Source organism: Miniopterus schreibersii (assembly GCF_964146895.1).
Source record: "Miniopterus schreibersii genome assembly, chromosome: 2".
NCBI classification, from domain to species: Eukaryota; Metazoa; Chordata; class Mammalia; order Chiroptera; family Miniopteridae; genus Miniopterus; species Miniopterus schreibersii.
The window spans coordinates 71,219,268-71,246,651 of NC_138102.1; the positions used below are offsets into that span (position 1 = coordinate 71,219,268).

The 27,384-nt window shown below is 40.6% G+C and overlaps 1 protein-coding gene across 1 annotated transcript in view; it reads left to right on the forward strand.

Annotated features, from left to right (window-relative positions):
- The first annotated feature begins 8,954 nt into the window (after window positions 1-8,954).
- Window positions 8,955-27,384, forward strand: part of AKAP11 (A-kinase anchoring protein 11) — a 50,177-nt gene continuing 31,747 nt past the window's right edge. Inside the window, exons 1-2 of the mRNA XM_081127981.1 lie at window positions 8,955-9,355; window positions 25,271-25,380. Coding sequence (XP_080984107.1) covers window positions 25,321-25,380 — 60 coding nt within the window. The 5' untranslated portion in view covers window positions 8,955-9,355; window positions 25,271-25,320. The remainder of the gene's footprint in view (window positions 9,356-25,270; window positions 25,381-27,384) is intronic.

A 27,384-nucleotide genomic window follows, 5' to 3' on the forward strand; every position in this document is an offset into this window, starting at 1 on the left:
TGCAGGAGGCAGCCAATTGATGACTCTCTCATCATTGATTTTTCTCTCTCTCCCCTTCTCTCTCTCTCTGAAATAAAAACAAAAGGGGAGGGGTGTCTGTCTAAAGTAGGATATAAATAGGATATCATTATGATTTGCATTCCCAACATATTTTTGAGAAAGGAAAGAGGTACTAACCACAGGCAAAACTGTGATTGTACCAGGCTTGTATATGATTGTACCAGCAAAAACAGAGTGTAAAGTTATCCTGAATATAAATACAGGGGGCTCCTTAGCACAGAACAATCTTGTTGATGCTTCTGTTGAGGTAAAAGATGACCAATATGAATATCTCAGTGGCTCCTGGCATAGGTGGAAGTGAGCGACTTATTATTGGAACAGCCATGAAGTCGGTGTTACATTACTGAGGCAGAGCTCAGTGAGGAAATCCATTATGAAGCTGGCCGGGGGAAACTGGATGCTTGGCAGGGGGCACACCAGGCATTTGGCCTCTCCCAGCAGGTGTTTGTTCTCGTGCATGTCTTGTCCATCCTTCCATTCCATTACTTTCCCCTCTTGACCTGCAGTTATCTGAAGTCATTAGTCAAAGAAAGTAGAACCTTAAGTTGGCCAAAGTGAACAAATAAAGAGAGGACAGGATTCATGACAATCTTCAATGCCACGCAGTGAGGGCCAGCAGAGGGTTTGCTTGGCCTCTTCTTATATTTTTGCCTTTTCAGGATGAGGGACAAGAGGTCCATACAGGCTGGATCAGAGGATGGAACATTGGGGTGTCACAAAACCCTGTCCCCAGGGGAGGTGGTGAATGAGAGCATTGAAAACAATGAGAGGAAGCCTTTGCCATGTCCTGGCAGGAAGGACTGGTCTACAGATCTGCATGGTATCCAAGAATCAAGAGTTATTTCTGCAGAAAGAGCTGTTTGTAAAATGGCATCATCCAGTCGTGTTTTCATAAGGGGCTGCTGCTGCAGAAAGCAGCGCTGGCCTTACAGGTAGAGAATATGTAGACACGCATGTACTTCAGTAAACGCGGTGTGAGGGGTAATGCTGACCAGGAGCTGAACAGGGTAAGTCTGTGCATTTCAGCAGACTTCGACTGAGGACTTCAGCTCCTCCTGGAACTTAGTTGAGAGTTCTTAAAATTACATTAAGAATAAAGTCAGCAAGATATGTTCATGATAATTTTTTAAAGTTATAAAAAATGCAGACTAATATTAAAGTTTGAAGGGCACTGGGTTGGACACTAAAGCCCAAGCAGCATCTTGCAAAATGTTGATCTCTCTTTCCTGTAAAAGAATGTCATTTCCTCAAGCCATACACAAAAATGAGTGTGGTGTTTTATCAGACTTCATTTTACTGAACACCTTGTTTTCATCAGAAGTTTATTCAGCAATTTCAGGGTAGCTACTGACCATCTGAGAAGGAGAAGGAACATTACAGGTCATTAAACTGTTAAACAGGAGCTCTGCAGGAATCTTGTTACACTCATTATACCCTGTGAACCAGCAAGAAGTTTCAAGATAAGAAGATCTTTGTAAGAATCTTATTACAGCAACTGATAAGAATAGCAACCTGTATAATCAAATGTGAGATAAAGACACACTTTAAAAAGGAAGTGTTTTGAAATCAATTTACATAATATAAGAGCAGAATATGACAAAGTAAAAAATTAGGACCTTATAAATTTGGGCTATAAAAAGAGTATTTTTTTTAAAATAAATATATCTTTATTGATCTCAGAGAGAGGAAAGGAGAGGGGGAGAGAGAGATAGAAATGTCAATGATGAGAAAGTCATTGATCGAGCCGGCAACCCGGGCATATGCCCTGACCAGGAATCAAACCCGATCGCCTGGATCCTAGGTCGACGCTCAGCCTCTGAGCCACGCCCGGCCGGGCTAAAAAGAGTATTTTAAAAAGAAATTGCAGCCCGGCCAGGTGTGGCTCAGCGGTTGAGCTTCGACCTAGGATCTAGGTGATCAGGGTTCGATCCCCGGTCAGGGCACATGCCCGGGTTGTGGGCTCGATCACTGACTCTCTCATCATTGACGTTTCTATCTCTGTCTCCCCCTCTCCTTTCCTCTCTCTGAGATCAATAAAGATATATTTTAAAAAAAGAAAAAAGAAATTGCAGCCTTGGCTGGTGTGGCTTAGTTGGTTGGAGAGTCATCCTGTGCACTGGAAGGTTGCACTGGAAGGTTGTGGGTTCAATTCCTGGTCAAGGCACATACCTAGTTTGGGGTTCGATCCCCAGTCAGGCAAATGATTGATGTGTTTCTTTCACATTGATGTTTCTTTCCCCACCCTTCTCCCTCTCTAAAATCAATAAAATAAAATAAAATAAAAATAAATAAAGAGATTGCATACATGCCAAGAAAGTTGACACCTGCTGTTTATAAAGATAACTTATTCCATGTTAAGATAATGGTAATTATTTTCCCCCTTATATTTGAACCCAAATCCACTCCTTTCCCTCTGGAATAACATATGTCTAAGATTTTCAACTTCAGTTTATTATATCCCTGTGAGTCTTCCCTTCTCCAGGTGAAAAACCAACAGGCTAAATTTTACATATGACCTATTTTTTAGTCCCTTCACATCTGCTCATATCTCACTTGGTTAATGCATGTGTGGACTGACTAGCTCAGAATAGGGCCACCACACCCCTTTTCTTCTGAGCATCACACTAGCATCCATGTGGTCTCAGGCTGCATTAGCTGTATTTTGGTAGCCACATCCTTCAGATGAAAAAGATTGTGCTGCCCATGAAGTGATGTAGGCCAGTAAACCAACAACCAGAGATGGTAGGCTACTTTGGAAGTTATGAGGATTGACTGTGAGGAATCCTCCCCTGTTCTTCAGGACGTTGGCTGATTTCATAAGCTCCTTTGTGGGGAAGGGGAGCAAAATTATTCAAGGATAACCTCAGGGAATCCAAAACAAACAAGGATCTAAACTAGTATGGGGCTAGACTAGGCATCGCTAACCTAATTTAATGGTTTAAAACACCATCTAGAACAGGGATTTCCTAAAGCCTAGGAAGCCTTCAAGACAGCTTAAAAGTTTTGCTACTGTTTCAGCCTAGATTTTCAACACAATGTTTAATGCCTCCTGGGCCAGAAGCAGGCATGCAATATTCATGTTTTACATGCATGAGTAAAAGATCTAATCATGTGAGTTAACTAATGAATAAAGATTCTCTTATCTGCATGTTAAATTAGCATTTCATTTGAAAAGCAAAGCAGCCAAACAATGAGGGATGATAGACCCAGGAACAACTTGTTCTAGGATCTGTTTTATCTTGTCATAAGGTCATGATAATATTCAAAACACTTCCCTTGCCCTTTAGATATCTAATCCAGGGGAAGTTATTTAATAAATTTTTTAAAGCAATAAGCATGTATGCTATTGGCTCACATGAAAAGGAAGACTGCTCCACATTTGGCAAAAAACATTTTTGGAAAGTTGTGCATAAACTTTTTTTTTGTAAATTAAAGTATTTTTCCATTTACTTATACTAAATGCTTTTGAAATGCGTGATTACATTTGTGCTCCTTTGAATTATAGATCTTTGTAACATAGCTTTTTACAAAACTTTGTGATTTTTTATAATTAAGTCTGTACCAACCATTTAAAATCAGGAGGTCAATGATATGTTTTGTTTTGCTTTTGATAGACAGAGAGAGAGAGAGAGAGAGAGAGAGAGAGGGAGAGAGAGAAATACCATTTTGTTGTGCCACTTATTTATTGGTTGATTTTTGTGCCCTGACTGGGGATGGTACCTGCAACCTTGGTATATCAGGACGATGCTCTAACCAACTGAGGTACCTGGCCAGGGTAGGTAATGATATCTTAAAAACTCTCTCATGAAGTAATTACATTTAAGGATGATTACTTTGACTTTTAGACATTTATATATTACATTTCCTTAAAAGATGGAACATCTGTATTTCACATATTGGAAATTAAGTCAGTAATTAACTATGATGATTTAAATCAGAAGAGTCATTATATATCATATTTGACTATGATATATAATGGCACTTAAATTAATTTTGCTAATTCAAGGGATCTTTCATTTGGAATGGCACTTCTGAACTATCATCTGTACTAATCACAGTCATGATTTTAGAAGTCATTGAGCATTTAATGAACACCTACAAATATAAAAACATGAATAAGTATCATGTTTTAAGAACAGCTGTGTTTCTATCCTTCAAGAGATTCACTACAAAGAGTTAGGTAAGTTTATGTTATAAACTAAACAACAGATTGCGCTATAATATACATGCTTTTAAAACAAAGGCATGAATGAGATACTTCATCTTTTAGATTTAAAAAGCATTTTACATGTGTAAATGACTGATGAAATTGTAATGTCCATATTTTTCCACTTTCAGAATATTTTACATTGGTTTATTAAGCAGTATTACAGTAAATAATACATATAAAGCGACCACCTAAAAAGGTGGTCTGCTCCATTACCTTTTCCTGTTTTTTCCAATGTTCTACATAAAAAAACCAAAATCCCCAAACTGAGGACTTGACATCTCTCTTTTATAAGTAAACTGCCAGCTGGGGCCATCACTCAGGCAGGAAACAGGAATTCAGCAAGCGGGCCAAAGGGAGACTCAAGATTTCAAACAGGAAGCAACCTGGAATCTGCTCCTGGCTGCCAGAGGCTGCTGGTGCAAAGCTCCCGGGGAAAGCTGATGCCTGCCTTTGTCGTCAGAAGGTCATCAGGAGGATTAAGCTGAGAGGCTAGCTTTGTGCAGGATGCTCACTGAAAGGCAGAACCAGACCGAACCAGCTAATTTTAGTCTGAACTATGACATTTAGTCCCCCGTGTGATCTAGAACAAACCATTCAGCCTGCTGGGTCATAATTCTTTCATGTACATACACCTCAGGTGTCTTGGCACCATTAGACTATGTAAACACATAAAAGCAACATTTCCATGAAATAGCAAAATTCAATTGGAGGAGACACCACCAACTTCATTGCTAGGAATTAGCCCACTAAAGTGTCCCCTGGGGACATGTGAAGTTTTCCTAGGCACAATCTTAGGTACACTCAGACACAGCCTGTGGTTTTTGACTTGTCGCACTATTGATTTGGCTCTTTAGTACACCACTGGCCTTCTCTTCTCCACACCCCCCTTCTGTAGGGCATACAGGCAGGGGATACTTGAATCTCCTACTATACCTTTTCAACTTCCATTAATTTCCCTTACTAAGGCCCAGATCGGGCTTCCAACATTTATTAAGACTTTACTGAAGATTCCTAGTGTTAAAAATGATTAAAGAAAGCAACTTAGGTGATACAAATAAATTTTAACACTTCATGAAGTGGACAGTCACCTTTTGAAGAACTGCAAAGTGGACAGAAGGCAGGAAGCTTTTATTGGATAAAGAATTAAGGAAGAAATAATAAAAAATATCTGATTGGCTGTAGTCACATAGTTAACCTTGTTTGGGGTAAAAAGGAACAAGAAAATAAGTATAGAGGCCAGAGTTGGCTTGATGTTTGGGGATTGCCTGACTGAACATACTGCATTTCTGGTCTAGCAGAGCATTTATGGGGACAAGAAAGTTATCTAAGTTTTGATTTGTTGACGTGCCATCTTGGGGAGGAGAGGCTCCATCTTGGGCCTAGAAATGTATTTCAACGTGAGCAAGGGAAGGAAAAAATAGAACACAGGAAGACACCTTCCTTCTTCCCTCCCTCCCTCCCTCCCTCCCTCCCTCCCTCCCTCCCTCCCTCCCTCCCTCCTTCCCTCCCTCCCTCCCTTCTTTCCTTCCTTCCCTCCTCCTATTCAATGGTTATTGAATAACTAGTAACACCCACTATGTGCCAGGCATGTGTAAGTAAAAACAGATGTGGTTCCTGCTCATGGATCCTACAGTCTAGTAGAGGAGAGAGACATTAACTAAATACGTAATCACTCAAAAATCATTGTAAGTTGATAAATGCTTTGAAGAAAATGTACAGAGTCATAGATAAGGAGGAGCTTACTTAGTCTGGGGAATTAGGACAAGAGTTCTTGAGGAACTGAGAGCAGAGCCGAATACTGAAGGACTCGTGGGCCTTCAGAGGTTAAGGGGGATGGACAGAGAAAGAACATTGGATACTGAAGGAACAGCTTGTGGGAAGGCTCTGAAGCAGGGAGGGTCTGGCCCTATTTGAGCCACTGAAAGGAGAACTGTCTGAGAGGAAGAATGATATGAGAGCAGAGGAGAAAGTTAGGTAGATCATGGGTAGAACCATAAGAAGCCATTGAAGGGTTTTGAACAGGGGAGTGGCATGGTCACATGTAAAATGCCAATCCTCTGGGGATAGGGTGCACATACTTCAAACAGCAGGCAAACAAGATAAAGCTAGGAGCAAAGCAACTGTGCTAGGAAAAGAAATATGGACTTTGTAAACTGGATACATTTTATTTCATAAGTATTTAAAAAATAAGCAATATCCATACAAAACTGTATACAAATGTTCAAAGCATCATTGTTCATAATAGTCAAAAAGTGGAAGCAACCCAAATGTCTATTAACTGATAAACTGATAAACAAAATGTGATATATCCATGTGATGGAATTTGGCAATAAAAAGAAATGAAATACTGATACATGCTACAACATGGATGACCCTTGAAAACATTATACTAAGTAAATGAAGTGAGACATAAGCAATGATGTACTGTATAATTCCATTTATATGGAATGTCCAGTATAGGCAGATTTATAGAGACATAAAATACATTAGTGATTGCTTAGGATCGGAGATGAGGTAAGGGATGGACTACTAATGGGTATGGGGTTTCTTTTGAGGGCGGGCAAAATAGTCCTAAAGTTAGATTTTGGTGATGACTGCACAACTCTGGGAATATATCTACATAAATAAACAAACAAACAAATAAATAAATGGTATACTTTAAGTGGGTGAATTATATGATATCTGGTTATATCTCAATGAAGCTGTTAAAAAAGAAAATAATTTTAAAAAGAATCAGGAACTAGGGTTCTCTGTAGAAATGGATCTCAGTTCTAAATTTCTTCTCACTTTATATTCATTGTACTCCAAATAATTGACCACCATGACTGTCTTGCTAGGGTGAGTTGGGAGGATTTATGGCCCTATGAATACACGTTAGAGTGCTAGAGTCGAGCCCATTGTTCATCTAAATTAGCAGTACCAAGCAGCTGTTTCAGTTAATCACATGAGTACTGCAAAATGCACCAAAGAGCTCTCAATTCTTTCAGCATTTCAAAAGAATGGTCTTAATTTGTTAAAATAATACCTTTTCCCTTTTTAGCGCTTTCCTTTGAAAAACTAACCCTATACGTTTTTTTAAAATCTTTTCATTAAAATTGTTAGCTTAACTTTAAGATATTGCCTTCTGAACATTTATTTTCTATTTTTTAAATCTAGATTAGGAACATATGAATCATTATTTATTAACTACGTCATAGGTTCAAAATAGCTATAAAGAAAGGGAATATGAGGTTCAGCAGGTGGCAGTGCTTCTGCTTTCACATTCTGAGAAGGCCAAGGTTTCTTAGGGAAGCATTCCTGGTATCCGTATTAATCAGTTTCACAGTTCCTCAGCTGGTGTGTGTGTGTGTGTGTGTGTGTGTGTGCAATTTCATTTGACTTGTGCTGTTGACTTTGTTAGGTTTTTATAAAAATTCATTTCGTTTCCTTTTCCAGCTTTCGTCTTACTGTTGTGTGTATGCGCAAGTGTAATTCAGGCTTAACCACTTGGGTGTGAGCTGGTTAAATTGCGCCTTGTTTTATGTATGAGGAAGCTGAGACTCAAGGGTGATAAGGTACCTTGATTTGGTTGTCTCACCAGATACTGAGAGGTTTTTCAACTGGAACTCAACTCTCCTGATTTGTTTTAGTAAAACATCTTCATTTTTCAGTCTTCAACCTCTATCTTTTTAAGTCTTATACGTAGGAATAAATATCTTCATGGAACATCACTTTGTGTTGCTTTTTCTTAGAGCTGACGTTCAGAATAGAAGAGGTGCTTATCCATGTGGTGTAAATGGAGGGGAAAAGAAATCGAAGGTGACTTTTCTTTTGGGCCATCCGTTTCCCCAAATAACACCACCAACAAAATCCAATTTATTTCTCCTATTGTAATTAAATAACAGTAGCTGAAAATTTGCTCAGATGTCTTTAGCAAAAGGCAGCAAACAGTACTAGGGCTCTGACCTAATGGGTTTAGAAGAGGAATGCCAAGGTCATTGGGAATTAGGCCATTCAGGATTGTCTTTCACATGGACTACAAGTCTCCTAATCTCCTTGCTTCCTCTGTGGCCTCCTTAAGATCCGTTCTCTGCAGGGAGAAAAAAAAATTTTTTTTTTAAGTAAACCATAGGTGTCTCTCTCCTATTTAAAACTCTCTAATGTTTTCCCTTGCACTTAGAATAGACTCCCAATTCCTTTCTTGGCTTACACAGCCTACAGGATCTGGCCCATGTCTGCTTACTTCTCCAAGCTTATTTCTTCTCCCTTTCTCATGTTTTTCTCCTCAAACTCAATTTAGGGCCTTTGAATTAGTGGTTTACTTCGCCTGGAATACTCTTTCCTCTGAAATTTGTTATGCAAATCACTAAGTGTCTCCCCCTCAAAAGGGCCGCCCTCCAGCAGCCACCCAGTCACAATCGCCATCACATCACTTACAATGCCTTTGCACAGAGGTTAGCACCAACAGGTATATATTTTTCTTTTTTCCCCTTCCTTCCCTCTCCCATAAGCTCCCTAGACCCTAGACTTGTCTTCCTCGCAGCTCAACCAACAGCCTGGAGCGATGCCTAACATCTGCAGGAGCTCAACAAACACTGTTGAAAAAATGAACATGTGAATGCCCTCCGCGGTCCCTGGCCCTGTCTCCCGAACGGGGCAAAACTCATAATGAGGATTCTCTTAAAAATGTCTTCTCCATTATCAGGTGAGGAACAGACGCCCTTGAGGAGACTGCAACTAGGCTGGACCAGCCTCTCCGACTCTAAGTGCACACAGTCACACCCCGGCTGTTCGTGCAGGGCTCGCTTCCCTCCGTGGCCGCGCCCGTGCTTCCCGACTCCGACACGGCGGTCAGATGTCGGGGTGCGCACTAGGGCCCGGAGACCGCTCGATGCTAATTTTTGCGGGCGGACTGGGCCGCAGGCCCGGAGCGCCGTGAGTGGTCCTCCGGGCGATGCTGAGGAGAAGGGGCGGAGCCACGCCGGGAGGATGAGCCGCGCTGGAGCGGCCAGACCTGGAGGGGCTGCGGCTGCGGAGAGGGCCCCGGGCATCCGAAGACAGCGAAGCTCGCTTGTGACGAAGGCGGAGTCCAGCTGACCCCAGGCGGTAAGACTGAAGGGTCGAAGGAAAGGAAGCAGGGCCTGAAACCAAACCTACTGAGCGAGCAAAGGCTTGGGCATTTTTGCCAGAGGAAAGGGTTAAACGGTTTCCAAGGTAACGGGTCAGGAAGCGCGCAAGACCTTCGCGGCTGGTTCGTAGGTCGGCCTCAAATTTAAAGCTCCCACGACTGTGCGGAGTCTGGCCAATGAAGAGGCCGCCTCCATGTCACGTGACTGAAGGGCGCTCGCTGCCGCGGAGCACGTGGGAAGGTTTTTCCCTTTGCTTTTTCAAAAACCCACCCACTTTTGCGCGGGCTTGGTCACGGGGTTCTTCTCGCGAGAGGTGCGGCACCCTCTCGCGAGAGTGAGTGGGAGGTGTGGGGACTAGGTGGTGGTGCTGGCTGGCGCAGCGGCGACGGAAGCCGGGGTGGGCAGGACGGGGGCGGGCCGCGGGGCGGGGAGGGGCGGGAGGGCTGGGGGCCAGTGCGGGAGGGGCGCCCGCCTGCTCTGCGGCTCGCGCGCCTGGTCGTTGCGGGCTGGTGATATGCCTGTGAGCTGCGGAGGCTGCGGTCCTCAGGTGAGCCGAGCGCGGATCCGCTTGCGGCGTTAGCTGCCGGTGGGGTGTGGGGCCGCGATGGATGGAGTGGCCCAGTTCCGGCGCCCCAGCCCTCCGCCTGCCCGCAGTCCTCGCTCTGACTTCGGGGCTGCTCCGAGCTGCGCCTTCGCCTGGCGGTGGGAGGAGGGCGAGAGGAGCGGGCGGAGGGAGGAAGCCCAGGGCCGAGGGGGTGGGTGTACCGGGACTGGAGACGAGTCTCACTGGGGTCCGGAGTGTGGCGGCGGAGCCGCAGCGCTGTGAATGCCAAGTTCAGTTTCCGTCCGCAGGGTGGTCTTGGTAGCCGTTACCTTGGTGCGTGGCGGGGCGTGCGCTTAGTTTGTGTTAGTGGTGCACCTACAGGAGAGTGTGCAGGAGGGAGAGGACGTTGCAATTTGTCCCCGAACAGCCGCAGCATCCTTTACTGTCAGAACCCTTGAGCCCTGGAACCAGGCGCTGCCCAAGTCTGACAGAAATGGAAGCCGTCAAGCAGCTCCTCAGAGTGTTGAAATTGATATTTTCTGTCACATTTTTCTCTAAGGCTGTTAGTGGCCTAAATGCTGGGCATCCATATTCCAAATGGATTGAGTATATGTCTATTATTCCAGGCGTCTAAGCTGCTTTATAAAAAAACATAGCTATTGACCAAGTATTAAAAACGTTGGCAAAATGACTATGGGGATAGAATCTAAACCGCCACCCTGTATGACTTTGTAACAGTTCTTTGCTTCTGCTTACTCTGTTTTCTAAAGCATTATTAAACTGAAGATGATGTAGCTTAAGATGGTAAGGAAATTTCAGGATGAGAAATACTGCTGAGACATCTAATGGCCTTATTGCAAACACGAGTTAAAAATTCCAGTTCTCTTTTCAGTCCCTTGCAAAACATGTAAGTTTTCCTTAGCTTCTTCCCACCTTGTTAGGGATGTTATAGTGATTGATACTGATTTCGATATGTGTGGAAATACTCAGAAAATAAAGGGTACTTGATAATGCAAAGATGGTTTTAATGTCTTATTTACCATTTTAGAGTAAGTGGAAGCACAGTTCCCACCGTGATTAGTGACATTTAAAACAGTGCAACTTAATGACTCTTTAAACACGGTCACTTTTTTCAAGTAGTACCCTGCCTGGTTTTCATACTTTTTATGTTCCTTCTAGTAGCACTGCTGCAAGGGTTGACAGTGAATTTCACTGTTAGTTGCAGTTGTAGCAGAGCAGTTTATGAGGCATCAGAGAATGTAGGGCAGTTGGAACAAATGGGATACCAAGCTGGTTACCAAACTGGTAACTAGTGGTTAGTGTATGTACCCACATAACTGCTGTATTGATAAGGACTAGTGATATATCCCAGTTGTTGAGGATATGGTACTTGCCAAAGACCCTGAACCACACTGAGAAATTCTCTAGCTTCTGAGCTCCTGGGGTAAGTCTAGAAACTGAAGAAGTCTTTGCCTTTTAGAGGTAAAAGAGGAAGAAGGATAATGCATTTAATATGTATTTATGTATATACATATAGAGGAAGAAGGATAATGCATTTAATATATATGTGTGTATATATTTACATATTTTAATTCTAGGAACTTGCCATCTGAAAAGGAAATCAAACCCAATCAGGTGATACATTATTGCTCATTTTTAGGGAAGTTTTCGCTTACAAATAGTCGGTGGAGTTCTGTCAATATTTGGAAAAAATGTGAAGAACTTAGGAAGTGTCTTTTTGAGAATGGTAAAAAGAGAGCCATCTACATTAAAGAAATTCTCTCCCATTACATATTGGCAATGGAATTTCCAATTTCTAGCTTTTAGGGCGTATGTATTAGTTGTTTTGTCTTGCCTTGGAAAAGTAATTGAAATAACTGTGCTTCACGAAGTTATTGAAAATAATTATTTAAGTGAGCTGAATTTGTTCTTTTTCTGTCAAGTCACCTGCCTTTTAGTAATAAAATTAACCACTTGGAGGGAACAAAGGATAGGGGCAGGTCAGGAAAAGATACCAGTTTAGCCTGGGCTTGGGTTAAGGGTGTATAAACTGGTGAAATGGGGAAAGGAAAGAAAAATACTTTATCAGTAAAAAGCAGACCAGACTTTTACATATAAAAGTTCATTTTATTTTAAAATATTTACTAGAAGTTGAGGCATTTGAAATACAGGATGGGGCAAAAGTTGGTTTATAGTTGTTTGCATGAAAAATATTAATAAATAATAATACAAGCATAAGCTCTGGCCCTTGCCAGTTTTTCTCAGTGGTTAGAGCGTCAGCCCTTGGACTGAAGGGTGTCGGGTTTGATTCCTGGTCAAGGGCATGTACCTCAGTTGCAAACTTGATCCCTGGCCTCAGTCAGGGCTAGTGTGGGAGGCAACCAATCATTGTGTCTCTCTCACATCGATGTTTCTTTCTCTCTCTGTCTTTCCCTTCCTTCCTTCCAATCTCTCTAAAAAGTTAATAGAAAAAAATATCCTCAGGTGAGGATTAGCAAAAAAAACAAAGCAAAAAAAGAATAAACTTCTTTGAGTACTCATAATTGTAGACCTACTTTTGCCCCACCCTGTATATAGATTAGAAATGTGACAGGATAAAAGGAGAAAAGTTAACATTTTTGGATGAATCCGAGAATGTTTCATGGGAAGAAACAAGAAATGATGTAGTGGCCTGTAACAGAGAGGATGTTTACTTGAGTGAAAATGAGGTATATTGTAAAGAGTTTGGGTTTTGGAATCTGGCTGGTCTGTTAATATTGCTGAGCCTCTTTCCTCATCCTGAAGAGAGTTAACATACCTCAAAAAGTTATTGTGAAGCACATAGTAGCCGCTTACTCAGTGTGTTTTTTTTTTTGACCCTTTTTCATGGCTTGAGGTTTACTTGGCTAGGAGGAACAGAAACCCATTTGAATTAATTTAGTAAAAACGGCGATTGTATGACAGTTGGAGGGCTGCCTCTGAAGTCTATTGCATGAAGTCCACTCCAGCTCAGTGTCCTGGGAACCAGAAAATCTTCAGGGGGTTAGTCTTCCAATTTTTCTCGGGGAATACATGGTTTTATATCTCTGTTCTTCTGTTCTCTGCTACTCTATACTCTATGTCTGTTCCATTTTTATTTTTTTTTCAGATTGTCCCTCTTTAAAGTTCTTGGTTTCTGCTTCTGCATAACTTTGGTTTGCATAAAGCTTTAATTTGTCATGGTGCCAGTAGCAGACTCACTTTGATATTACTGTATGGTTCTCAACACATACCTCTGTGTCTTAATTCTGAATTTCTGAAGAGAGAATCCGATTGGTTAGGTACCCACTTCCAGTCCCTTTGGCTGAGGTTGGGGGAAGATGGGGATGGGAAAATAGATAGAGAGGAGACTTAGGTGTGTCTCACAGTTTGTACTGTTTTAGACTGGGTACAGAAAGTTCTCTAAGAAAGGAGTGTGGACAGGGAGAAAATGAAGGGTACCTCTGGTGTATTTAACATCCTACAGTTTTGAGATTTTCCCCTAGTACTTAATAGAACTTGCTTTCAGCAGTGTTCTCTTTCAGAACAGATTCTCCTAGGTGTACAATTTAGGGCAAATTATGTAACTATTTTGTGCCTCATTTTCCTTATATGTAAAATGGGTATGATAATAGCAACTTCTGTTGTAAGAAATATGAATTTTGTTTAACACCATTTAAACAGTGCCTGACAGGCACAGTGTAAGGATGTATATATTATTACTGAGTATATACTCTGGCAGGTACTGTGATAAGGGCTTCTACAGCATGCAGAGATGAAAGAATATCATTTCTGCCCTGGCTGGTATGGCTCAGTTTGAGCATAGTCTGGTGTACCAAAAGGTCGCCAGTTCGATCCCCGGTCAGGATCCTTGGTCAGGAGTTTAGAAGTCTATTGATGACCACTTTATACTTAAAATTATTTCTTGACTTTAATGACACTAAGTTCTTCTAAATCTACCTTGCTTGCTTTTTAGATTGCTACATATTTGTGGTTCTTTGTTTAGCTGCCCAGAAACTCTTTATTATGGTTGTGCCCTTGGATTCTTTCTTGATCCTCTGTTCTTTTCCAGTCTCTAGGGTCAGTTTTTAAGCTCTATATATGCAGGTGATTCCTAGAGTAACATCTCTAGCTCTGACCACTCCAACAAAATATGTATTATTGAAGTGCCTTTTGAATATTATATTGACATCAACCACTGTCTTTTAGTTACCCTATAAATGTCAAAGGTTCCACTTTTCTTCTAGCTCCCCAAGCTTGAAATGTTAAAATTATCTTTCACACTCTTCTTTTTTTATGCCTTTTATATCTTGTAAGTTAATAGGTTCTGCATGGGCTTGCAGGATGCCTCTTACATGCAAGCACTGGACCATCTGCAAAGCAGATCCATGCATTCATTCCTGCTACTGGCAGCTTAAGGTAGAATGTTATTACTGTTTGCAAGAGCTGCCTAAATGGCCCGGCCGGGCGTGGCTCAGTGGTTGAGCATCGACCTAGGATCCATGAGATCGAGGTTCGATTCCCAGTCAGGGCACATGCCTGGGTTGCCAGGCTCAATCCCCAATGACTCTCTCATCATTGATGTTTCTGTCTGTCTCTCTCTCCCTCTCCTTTCCTCTCTCTGAAATAAATAAAGATTTATATATATTTAAAAAAAAAAAAAAAAGAGCTGCTTAAATGCCTTTTCAGCAGTATACTCTTTAAGTCATGGAGTCACAGATGTCACTGATAAAGAGAAATGTGTTCTTCAATTAAAATTCTGAACATATTTTTTGGTTAATAATAAACTTGTAGATGGGGGTTCTGTATAAGCTTAAGAACATGATTTCAACTTCTAGGCAGCATATTCACATTGAAAGCACAGCCTCAGGATTTAAGTTTTTGTTTTGTTTTTAAGTTGTGTTTATTGTTGGTGTACAGGGAGTTCTGGAGTCATAGCAGTTCACATTAATACTTTGTTAATTAGGCCCATGTTATTATTCTAAATGTCAGTTACTGGCAAGGTTCAAACATGCTTTAGAAGTGGATTCCAACCTGAAATACAGTTGGGAGATCAGTAACTTTTCTCCATTGAAGGCTTGAGAAAACAAAGGTGGCAGAACAAATATCCCTGGATTAATTTTTCAGCAAGTCATTAGGTAGGTGACCCCAACTATTTTCTATTTAAAGATACCACTCTTGCTCTGGCAGGTGTGGCTCAGTTGGTTGGAGCATTGTCCCATACACTGAAAGGTTTTGGGTTCGATTCCCAGTCAGGGCACATACCTAGGTTTCGGGTTAGATCTCTGGTTGGGATGCAGACAGGAAGGTGGCTGACCCATCTCCCTCCCTCCCTCCCTCCCTCCCTCCCTCCCTCCCTCCCTCCCTCTTCCTCCTCCTCCTCTCCCTCCCTCTCTCTCTTTGTCTCCCTCCCCCTCCCTCTCCCCCTCTCTCTCTCCCTCTCTCTCCCCCCTCTCTTCCCCTCTTCCTCTCCCTCTCTCTCTTTTCCTCTCCTTCTCCTCCTGTCTCCCTCTCCCTTCCCCTCTTTCTAAAATCAATAAGCATGTCCTCCGGTGAGGATTAAAAAAAGAGATATCACTCTTCCTACCAAATGTGCCTCTGAAATTCACCCCCTCGATTAAGTTTTCCTTTACCTTATAGCTTGTTCAGCTCAGTAAATTCATGGTTTTATATTATGGTTCAGGCCTTTGGGGAATGCAGATATGAGTAAGGCATAGCCCTGGAATGTAAGCTCCATGAGAATAGGGACATTTCATTATTGTATCCCAATCACTGTTGCTTAGACACTGAGTTGAATGTTGTTAGTACTTACAATCCAATGCACAGCATCCAGTTGTATAAATTTAACATACTTGGGCACTGTAGTCTCAAGTGTTGAAATAGAGCAGTGACACTTTGTGGATATTTGGCAATGTTTGGAGACATTTTTAGTGCTACTGGAATCTAGTGGGTAGAGGCCAAGGATGCTGCTAAATGTCCAACAATGCACAGGACAGCCCCCGCAACAAAAAGTTATCTGACCTAAAAAGTCAATAATGTTGAGATTGAGAATGTATGGAAAATATAGTTTTAACATCTTTTCATTCCATCATCTCTGTTATTTCTGGGTATACACTTACTGTGTTGACTTTCTTTCTCTTGGTTATGGGTCAGATTTTTCTCCTCCTCTGCACTCCTGGTAATTTTTTTATTTCATGACAGCCAGTAAGTTTTATGCTGTTGCTTACTTGATTTTGCTGTATTCCTAAGAGTGTTGGATTTAATTGGGGTGCACAGTTAGGTTATTTGGAATCTGTTGGATTGTTTTGAGGCTTCTCTTTAAGCTTTGTTAGATGAGTCCTGAACAGCCTTTAGTGTACTGCTGACTTAGTCCCCCAAGTAACACAATTCTTTCTGAGGAATCTGTCCATTGCCCAATATATCACAGTGTTTTTCCACTCTGATTGGTGGGAGTGCAAACTATTCTAAGCCCTATCTGACTCCAAGTATTGTTTAGCTTACTGATCTTTGGTAGTTATTTTCCCAACCTCAGATACCCAGCACACAGATTGGTATTGAGCCAGGGACTCTAGGGGAACTCATCTGCACATTTCTAATGCTCTCACTCTTTCTGAGCTCTCTCTCCAGTACTCTTTCCTACAAATTCTAGACACCTTGGCCTTCCCAAACTCTGATCTCTGTCTCTGCAGCTAGCCGAGACTGCCAGATTGCTTGGCTTTCCTCTCCCTGTGTTGTGACTTGGAAGTAAGGCTCATCATAGCCTTGCATTGCCCTGTTCGAAAATCAATGTTTCATATATTTTGTCTTGTTTTCTTACAGTTATATTCAACAGTATATTAATTTTTAACACTTGGCCACTTGGGATTTGTCAGATTGTATATTTGGAGCCTTTATTCTAAATATTTCCCAGATATTATAAAATTAGAAATTATTGTAAAGTCTTAATTGTATTTTCTCAAATAATTCATTAAATTTACCCATTTAAACATTTAAAGGCATACTTTGCACTTATAAAAGGATTACTTTTTATTTATTAATTGAGCAGATGTTTGAATGCTTACTGTGTTAGAATGCAGGTACAATAAAACACTTTTGTCCTCAAAGAATTCACAAAAGGTGATTGCTACTGTTTGGGCAAGGAGATGAGCCAAGCCTTCCTGAAGGAAGGGAGGCCCTTGAACTGATGCATGAAGAGTCATTAGCAGTTCATTTGATGCAAGAAAGGGTAGATTTGAGGGACATGTAGGAGGAGGATGGGTCAGGATTTGTTGATTTACTAGATGTGCTAGTCTGTAGGGATTGAGGGAAAGGTCAGTTTCTAGCTTGGCTTACTGGCTCAATCGTTTTACTGATTCTTCCTGATACAGAGAATGCAGGAGTTGATTGTTTAGAGAGTTTCATTCAATTTTTGAACATACTAATTTTGGAGTAATTGGAATATTTAGTCGGAAGTACCTAACAGAAAATTGAACATAGGGAACTGAAACTAAAGTGCACAAAGTATACTGAAGACATATACATATTAGGGAGTTATTTGCATAGTAAAAACCAGTTGTAGAGATAAAGTATCCATGGAAAACGAAATAGAATGAATACCAAAGAGGACAAGGTTAGAAAATATTAGTATTTGAATAACACATTATGAAAGAATTTAGGGAAGGTGACTAATGTAATGGCTAGGGAGATAGACAAGTGTTTCTCAATTAGAAACAACACTGGGTACTTGTTAAAAATAAAGATTTCTGTTTTCCATGTAGACCTGAATCTGGACCTTCAGAGGTGGGGGAAGATGTTAGAAGTAAGCTGGTCCTTATGTGTACTGCAGTTTGAGAACCAGTGCAGTAGGAAGAGAGTCAAGATAGGACAATATTGTAGATGGAAGACTAGGAAGGCATTTCAGAGACTCCTTGGCTTGTTTAAGTCAGGCTATAAAAAGGCCAAGAAATAGATGATGTTGTCTTGAATATTTCTTAGGCCAGAGGAGAGGAGGAAAGACTTGGGAAATATATATATTTTTTCTTATGATAAAAGAATGTTTGCATATCCAGCAAAATAAAACAATATTGTATCTGCCCAGATAAAACCAATGTTTATATGCATTTAGTATATGCTCTCTTTTATATTGTACATAAAAATACACACACGTAGTAATACAGATTTTACATAAAATGAGGGTAATGTGAACATTCTGGAACCTGCTTTATTTTACTTAATAATCATCTTCCCATATTATATGACATTTTATAACATTAAAAAACAATTTAGTTGTCATGAGTGACCACTATCATGAATTTAGTCTGTATCTGTCATATTTCCTAGGTGTGTGTAAACACATACATAGGTGTGTCAGAGTTGCATTTGTAATTTTTCTTTTAATCACAAGTCGAGAGCACATTGTTCACACTGTTCTGTAACTTGCTTTTTCCATTAATATTTTGTGTACATGCTATCATATCAGTATGTATTGATTTAACGCCAACAGCTGGGTAATAGTCATATGAATATGTTATAATTTATTTTAAATGATGGACTTTTAGATTATTTTTAGTGTTTTATCTTATTTTGTTTTAATGAATGTTCTTTCACATATATCTTAGTGAATTTTGTAAGTATATATGTAGAATAAGACATGAAATCGCTGGGTCAAAGGATAGGTGTAACTTATTCAGAGTGTTGTATCTTTGTTGTCTGTACCTTTTTAGTTGTTTCTTTGCTTTCATTTGTTTCCTTTTGCATTTTGTGATGTTTCATTTGTTTTTGTTTTTTGTTTTTTTTGCATTTTGTGATATTTCTTAAAACTTCCTTGATGTTCCAGTGTTTTTAACTATTTATTCTGCTTTTTTGCTGCTTCTAAGGGATTTCATAGTATTGGTTTTTTTAAAAAGTGATTTTAGAGAGAAAAAGGGAGAGGGATAGAAAGAAACATCGATGGCCTCCCTCCTGCATGCCTCCTACTGGGGATCAAGTGAGCAGTAACAGGGGCATGTGCTCTGGCTGGGAATCGAACTGGTGACCTCTTGATTTATGGGTTGACGCTCAAATACTGAGCCACACCGGCGGGGCCACAGTATTGTTTTTCTATCCTGTGTCTTTCCTGAGCTCTGGCAGCTCACTTTTGACTTGTTTGCCTTGTCCATCTATACTTTCTTGTCTGTGATTTGCTTTAAAAAAATGATTTAGGTTCACTTTCATTTATTTGACTACAGAGAAACACATTTAGTATTTTCCTGGTTAGCACTCTTGTTTATTTATTCAGAATAGGCCACAAATCAAAAAAGCATTAAATGAAAAGTTTATTATTATCACATAGAGATGTCCCTAGGGGAAAATACTATATTTTTGCTCCTCTCATGAAATCTGTCTAAAACTGCATTTTCTCTAATTATATAAGATGGTGAGAAAACCCTGCTCTACTACTCTTTCTCTCCCATCTGTCTTTGCATGATTTCCAAAGTGATTTTGTTCCTTTACTTCACCAGAAGTGCAAGTCATTTAATCTCATGTTGCATTCACTTTTATGGTCTCAACTCCACCCTTTTAGGAGTCAGAGAAAGTAAAGGTTGCTTTGTGTGCCTCTCCTGTCTGCCCTTCCGCATTCTTTTTAAATGGCTGTCATTGCCATCTCAGGAATGCACACTAGGCTATTCAGTCACTCTCCTTTTTCTAGCATCTTGAGTGCTGCTTATTTTTCTCTCTTATAAAGTGTGATGAACAGCTTTTCAAACCTTTATACCTGGGTGCTAGAGTTTGAAGATTTGGATTTGGGAAATCTACTGCTTGCTGTGTGGGCTTGGACAGATTGCTTAATTTCCCCTTGCCAGCTTTTCTCATTGTAAAATTGGATTACTACTCAGTCAGTCCTAAGGATTAAATGAGATGTTAACATAATACTCTCAGCAAAGCACTTGGTGCTTTATAAACTTTAGTTAGAACCCTAAATCATTGTTTCCAGAATCATTGTTTCCTTTGGTGATTCCCAGAAGTAGAATTTTTGCATCATAGGGTAGGAATATTTTTTAGGGTTTTGACATCGGTTTCAAAATTGCCCTCCAGAAAGGTGGTGTCAGTTTACTTGGGAGTTGAGAGTTTCGCTTTTCTGGAGCTCTTGTGTTGACCTCTATATTGCATGTCTTACGTGAAGTTTGAGGCCAGTCAGTTTGTTTCTAAGGGCTTCTGGCAGTTCAAGAGAACTCTGCGTGGGGGGAGCAAGAGTGAGTTGGCTTGGGACAAATAAAAGGATTATTTTCTTGCTTTGGCCACATAAATCTTTATATTTACACTGTTTTGATAATTTTGGTCCTCTTGTTCATTTTACTCAATAAGTAAATATTTTAATTTTTCTTTTACCTATGTTTTACAGTTTCCAAAGTGCCTCCTGTAAATTATTTTCCATTTGATTTTCATAATACACTTGCTGGGTAAGTCGGGTAATATATCTATTGAGGAAACAGATCCAGAAATATTGCAATTTACCTAGGGGAAATAAAGCTAATGGGAGGTAGAACAGGAACACAACTGGTACTTTTCTGAATCCTGATGTATCACTCTTTATCTTGTGCTGTTGGGACCTCTGTTTCCTTTCTTGCAGTCCTGCTTTAGTTCCAGTCATTGATCAAATTTTATTGTTAGAGAGACCACTAGGATTTATCTTTTAGTTCAGGATAGTATACCATCATAATTCTTTGTCTGAAAATTAGAATCTAGTAATTTCTAAAGGATGGCGTATGTGCACGTGCACGCACACACACTTAGTTTTACCTCTGTAGTATAAGAATATAAAATTAGAACACTAAAATTTTGTGGTTTTTATGCAGTTCTGATGGGACTAGGTTGAAGTTTCCATATAAGTTTCTTTATAATAAAATTTATGTTAATAACAATGTCATTAAAATTTCAACTAGGTAATTCTTTCCTTTTTTTTTTTTAGTTTTCACCTTAGGATATGGTCACTGATATTTTTTAGAGAGAGGAAGGGAGAGAGAGAGAAACATCTATTGGTTGCCTCCCGTATACGCCCTAACTGGGGATTGAAACTGCAACATAGGTATGTGCCCTGACTGGAACTGAACCCACAGCCTTTTGGTGTGCAGAACAACTTGCCAACTAAGTGAACCACCTGGTCAGGACAATTAGATAATTCTTTATAAGATCAGTTTGATTGAAACTAATTAACCATTTCTTAAATCTTTTTTTTTTTTTTAAATATATCTTTATTGATTTCAGAGAGAGGAATGGAGAGAGAGAGGGAGAGAGATAGAAACATCAATGATGAGAGAGATCAGCTGCCTCTTGCACACCCTGCACTTGGGATCAAGCCCACAACCCGGGAATGTGCCCTGATCAGGAATTGAACCGCGATCTCCTGAATCATAGGTTGATGCTCAACTGCTGAGTCATGCTGGCCGGACCATTTTTTAAATCTTTATTGATTCAAATTTTTTAGTTATTTAGTGATTTAGAATTCAGTTCCCATTCCCACTCTTTACTATAATAAAATGTTTTCCTGCCTTGTTTTCCCCATATCCATAGCATCTAACGCAAGTAAATTTTGAATGAATGAGCAAGGTACTGTCGTCAAATGTTGGTATTGAGTGGGTAATGCTGAGTTGATTTAAGATCTCAAAGATATTTTATTAAAACATTGATAAAAAGTTAATACTTAGTTTTAGAGTTTCTCCCAAGGGGGGTGTGTGTGTGTGTGCACATGTGTGCATGCACGTGTTTTAAGTACTATTTATCATTGAATTTGGATGTTTTTTGAACTTTAGTCATTGGTATGCTGTTAAGATTACTGTATAAGCAATTAGTATTTGTTTATCTGATTTTAATTTGATATGTACAGATTTCACATTTTAATTTGTATATTATCAAATCTGTCTGCCCATGAAATATGAATGTGTAGAGCATTCACAGTTGCTGTAAGGATAGAGTGACTTTGGGGAGACAAAAGGGCTGTAATCTTTTATATTTTAAAAGGTTTTTTAAATATTATTGAGGCTTTCAAGTATTTTCTTTTTTTAAAATTTATCTTTATTGTTGAAAGTATTTCAGGTGTCCCATTTTTTCCCCCTTTGGCCCCCTACACCTCACTCCTACCCCCTCCCCAGGCCTTTACCTCATTATTGTCTGTGTCCATGGGTTATGCATATATGCATATAACTTCTTTGGTTAATCTCTTCCCACCCTCCACCCCCTTCCCTCTTTCCTCTGAAATATGATTGTCAGTTGCCTGCGTCAATATCTCTGGATCTATTTAGTTTGTCAGATTCTTTTGTTCATTAGCTTCTTCTTAAAGAAGACCCTTCAACATTTCATGTAGTACCAGTCTGATGGCGATGAACTCCTTTAGCTTTTTCTTATCTGTGAAGCTCTTTATCTGACCTTCAGTTCTAAATAATTGCTTTGCTGGGTAATCTTGGTTGTAGGTTCTTTTCATCACTTTGAATATTTCTTGCCACTACCTTCTCGCCTGCAGAGTTTCTGTTAAGTCAGCTGACAGCCGTATGGGTGCTCCCTTGCAGGTAATTAATTGCTTTTCTCTTGCTGCTTTTAAGATTCTCTCTTTGTCTTTAATCTTTGGCATTTTAATGATGATGTGTTTTGCTGTGGGCCTCTTTGGGCTCCTCTTGTTTGGGACCCTCTGTGCTTCCTGGATTTGTAAGTCGATTTCTTTCCCCAGGTAGGGGAAGTTTTCTGTTATTTTTTCAAATAGGTTTTCAATTTCTTGCTCTCTTTCTTCTCCTTCTGGCATCACCATAATACAAATGTTGGGCTGTTTGAAGTTGTCCCAGAGACTCCTTATACTATTTTCATATTTCTGGATTCTTTTTTCTTTTTGCTCTTCTGGTTGGGTGTTTTTTGTTTCCTCATGTTCCAAATTGCTGATTTGATTCTCAGCGTCCTATACTCTGCTGTTGCTTCCCTGTAAATTATTCTTCATTTCAGTTCATGTAGCCTTCCTTTCTGATTGGTACTTATATTATGTCATTGATGATCTCACTAGTTTCCTTAATAGTCTTACTAAGATCCTTGAGCATCCTTATAACCATTATTTTGAACTCTGTATCTAGTAGCGTGCTTGGCTCTATTTCATTTAGTTCTTTTTCTGGAGATTTCTTCTGTTCTTTCCTTTGTGACATGTTTCTTTGCCTCCAGATTTTGGCTGCTTCCAGGTGTTTGTTTCTATGTATTAGGAAGAGCTGCTATGTCTCCTGGAATTTGTAGAGTGGCTTTGTGTAGTAGGCATTCTGTAGGGTCCAGTGGCTCAGCCTCCCCAGTCACCTGAGCTGGGCCTTCTAGGTGCTCCCCTGTGTGGGCTGTGTGCACTGTCCTGTTGTAGTTGAGCCTTGGTTGCTGTTGGCATCACTGGGAGGAATTCCCCCCCAGGCCAATCGATTGTGAGGACCAGCTGCAACTACAGCCAAAGAGCTGCTGTGCTGGAGACACCCCTATGGATCAGGATTTACTTCAGTGGAGCTTTGGTGTTCACCAAGTGTGCCCCTTGAGTGTGTCACTCGTGGATGTGGTGGGGTTGTAATCCAGCGTGGTGGAGTCTGACCACGAGGTGCACTGTCTCTGGGGCCTCCAGGGAGGTGCAAAGTCATCCTGTGCCTGTGCCTTGCCCAGGGCCACCCAGCATGAGCTACACAGCAACCCTTAGTTGGCTGCTACTTGTGCTGGGCTTGGAGGTGTCCAGGAGAAGCCAAGCTATGAGCCAATGCAGGCTGCCACTAGTGCCAGGTGTTGGGCCACTGATCAAGAGGTAGGTATGGGACACACTGAGGCCAGCTGCTCTTTGAGAGATTTTAGGAAAGTTCTGAGCCTGAGGCTAGAGAGACCACTTGCACAGAAAAGCCACTAGTAATGGCTTGAATCAGCTTGCAAGTAGGGAGGGCCGGGGCCTCCAGGAATCACCAGGCAGGGCTAAAGGTGTGAGTAAGGTGCTGGAGATTCAGAGAAGGTGCCTGCCTGCCGGCTCTGTGGGGGGAGGGCTCACCAAAGGAGCAATGGCCTCTGCCAGCTCATTTGTCTGGGAGAAAGCTGCCCCTCCACCTCTTGCCCTGATTTCAGACAAGTTAGTTCCTCCCCGAATGTCCCAGTTTCCTTTCAAGCTGCTGCCCAGGGCTGGAGCTTGGAGGGAGCGAGTCTGAGTGAGTCCATGGGCTAGCCCTTTAAGAGGAGCTGCCTGGGACTCCCGCAGCCTCTGTGTCACTCAGTGACATTCCCCACTGGTTTTCACAGCTCGAGGTTGTGGGGACTTCTCTTCCCTGCCCTGGGACCCTGAGCTGGGGGCCAGTTGTGGGGCTGGGACCCCTCGCTCTTCCTGGATACCTTCACCACCAAGATGACCCTTCCGGGCTTAATCCGTGGCACCGGGTGTGGGCTCGCGGCCGAGTCTTTGTGATTCAGCCCTGATCCCCCTGCGTCTCCACCCCTCCAACCGATCTCCTTACTTTTTCAGTTCCCTGGTTGTAGGACTTCTGTTCAGCCAGATTTCAGGAGGTTTTGAGTGATGATTGTTCTGTATTTTACTTGTAATTTTGATGTGGTTGTGGGAGGCGGCGGGTACCGTGGGTACCTGTGCCGCCATCTTTTTGTCTCTTCACATATTTTCTTATTTGCAAAAAAAGGGGCAGTGAGATTGAATGATAAGTGTAAACTACTTTATAATAATTTTGAACCTAAAAATAAGCATTTTGTAATAATTTGGTATCTTATTAAGGAACTAATTTTAATATATTTTTCAACTATTGTTGGAATTGCTAAGTAAATTTTTTTTTCTATATTGATTTCAGAGAGGAAGGGAGAGGGAGAGAGAGAGAGAGAAATGTCAGTGATGATAGAGTCATCGATCGTCTGCCCCCCCCATACACCCCCTCACTGGGGATCGACCCCGCAACCTGAGCATGTGTCCTGACCAGGAATCAATCCATGATCTCCTGAATCATAGGTCGACGCTCAACCACTGAGCCATGCTAGCTGGGTGCTAATTAAATTTTTATGGTTCAGCATTTTTGTTCATTTTTTTTATTAAAAAAAAATGACTATATTTTAGTCCAACTAGTGTGGCTCAGTGGTTGAGTGTCGACCCATGAACCAGGAGGTAATGGTTTGATTCCAGTCAGGGCACATGCCTGGGCTGCAGGCTTGATCCCTAGTAGGGGTCGTGCAGGAGGCAGCTGATCTCTCATCATTGATTTTTCTCTCTCTCTCCCCCTCTCCCTTCCTTTCTCTGAAATCACTAAAAACATGGGGGGGAAAATGACTATTTTAGGAGTTATTTTAGGGCAAAATGCTTGCCTGAGTGACTAAAGTTAATAAATTGTTTTTCTATTAATATGTATTCTTTAGGTGTTTTATGGATTAACTCTTCATTCATCACATACAACAGCAATATAGTTATGGCGACCTTCCAGACTTTCAGAAACAGTCACATGAAGACTAGAGCATCTGTCAGAAAAGTAAGTTCTCTATATTAGATTACTTTTAGTGATAGTTGTAGTAAAAATGTTGTTTTCTCAGTGCTATTTAACTTATTTCTCTTTCTTCTATATTTCATATAGACTAGAAGTTAGGTATAAAGGATTAATTAGATTCAGGTTAAACATTTTTGGCAAGAATACATTATAGGGTGATTTGAAGGTAGAATTTCAGGTTTTCTTATGATCAGTGATGCAAAAATTGATCAACTCAGTAAGGTAGTAACTGTGCCAGAACTATTTTCTATGTTTTAGTTAGCAGATAATCTATGGGATGATACTTGGTTGTGTGCAAATGTCTTATTCCCCCCTCCCCCCCCAACAACCTTTCATCTAATATTTTTGGCATTTCTTGATCCTTTCCTGAATTTGTTATTTCCTGGAAATGGCAAAACAGTGATTTTCCTAATTTTCTCTCTTTTTTTCTTCTTTTTACATTTATTAGCTGACAGTTTTCTTAAAGAAAACATTTCTGTCATCAACCTTAGATGAGCTTCGATATCTCCTATAAAGGCAGGGTAAATGCCCTTTAATTACCAATTTTCAGGTTATTGATTTAGTAGAATAGCCACCTCCAGTGGTGGCAAGTGAGTTTATTCCTCTCACTCATTTGTTTATTTGTATTGTTCTGGACTCATGGATTTAAAAAAAATTCTGTATTTTCCAATCCTTTATTTATTTATAGTCATTTATTCATTCACTTATTTATTTGTTTGAAGTTGCTTAGGTTATCCCAAACTTGGCCCCTGGGAACCCCTGCAAGCTGGTCCCTATGTCCTTTTGTCTCAGGCTCATAATTCTTTGATTGCTTCCTTGTTTCTACTACAACACATTGACCCCAGTTTCTCCTTCTACTTTTCCTTCCTCAGACCTGGAATTGGCTATTTCTTTCTCTAAAGAACTCTGAATAATAATCAGAAACCAACATTTGGGAACTGGGAGTAGGAATGCTCATTGCTTCTTCAGTGTCATGAGTTTATATTGATAGTTGAAGTTCAGATTTCACATTTTAATTATTTTTTTTTGAGTTCATGTTCATTTCTTAGCCTGAAAACTTCCACTCATTAATGAAAACAGAATCATTTAAAATTTTGAATATTTTCAAGCCCACAGAAAAGTTGAAGAAAAATACAATGAGCACCACATATACTTTTTCACTTAGATTCACCCTGTTAGTTAACGTTTTATCATAATTATTCTCTGTGTGTTTATGCACACACGCACACATACATGCACACATACATACATACTCACTCCACTTTTGTTCCTACATGCAGACTTAGGGAAAAGCTCAGAGACTCAAAAATCTACATCTGTAAGCAGAGGGTAGGGAAAGACTGAAGAAAGAAGTAGGTCACTCCAGTCCAATAATTAACAGAGTTTATTAAGGGAAACATAGACTCATCTTGTGCTGTGTCAAGAGGAAGTAGATAATCTCCGTGGTGCTTGGCAGGCACTGAAGAATTATGTAGAACAGGGCAGGATGGATGAGGGTACTGGACAGGCCCCAGGTAAGGGAAAATGCCTTTCATGCTTGTCGGGACAGGGCAGTGGCCTGTACCAGAAATCAGCACAACGTGGGAAATAAGAGGAGTTAGATGTTTTTGAGGAGATTTATGGGAAGCAGTCTCTCTTCTGGATTTACAGGGAGCAATCTCTGTTCTGGCCTGGATCTAATATAACTCAAGGGTCCAGTAGTGGTCATATCAGGAAACAGTCTCCTCCACACCTTCTGAAACCATATGAGAGTAGGCTGCAGACATTATTTTACTTCTCTTCTGAATATATGTCAACAGGCATCTCTTAACATCAGCATCATTACATTCCCTCAGAAAGTCACTAATTCATCTAACATGCAGTCCATATACAAATTTCCCTAATTGTCTCAAATATCTTTGTTACTTTTCCCTTGCCTGTCTTCAAGGATCCAATCAAGGTTCACACTGTATATTTGGGTAATGTGTCTTGTTTTGATCTCCTGCAATC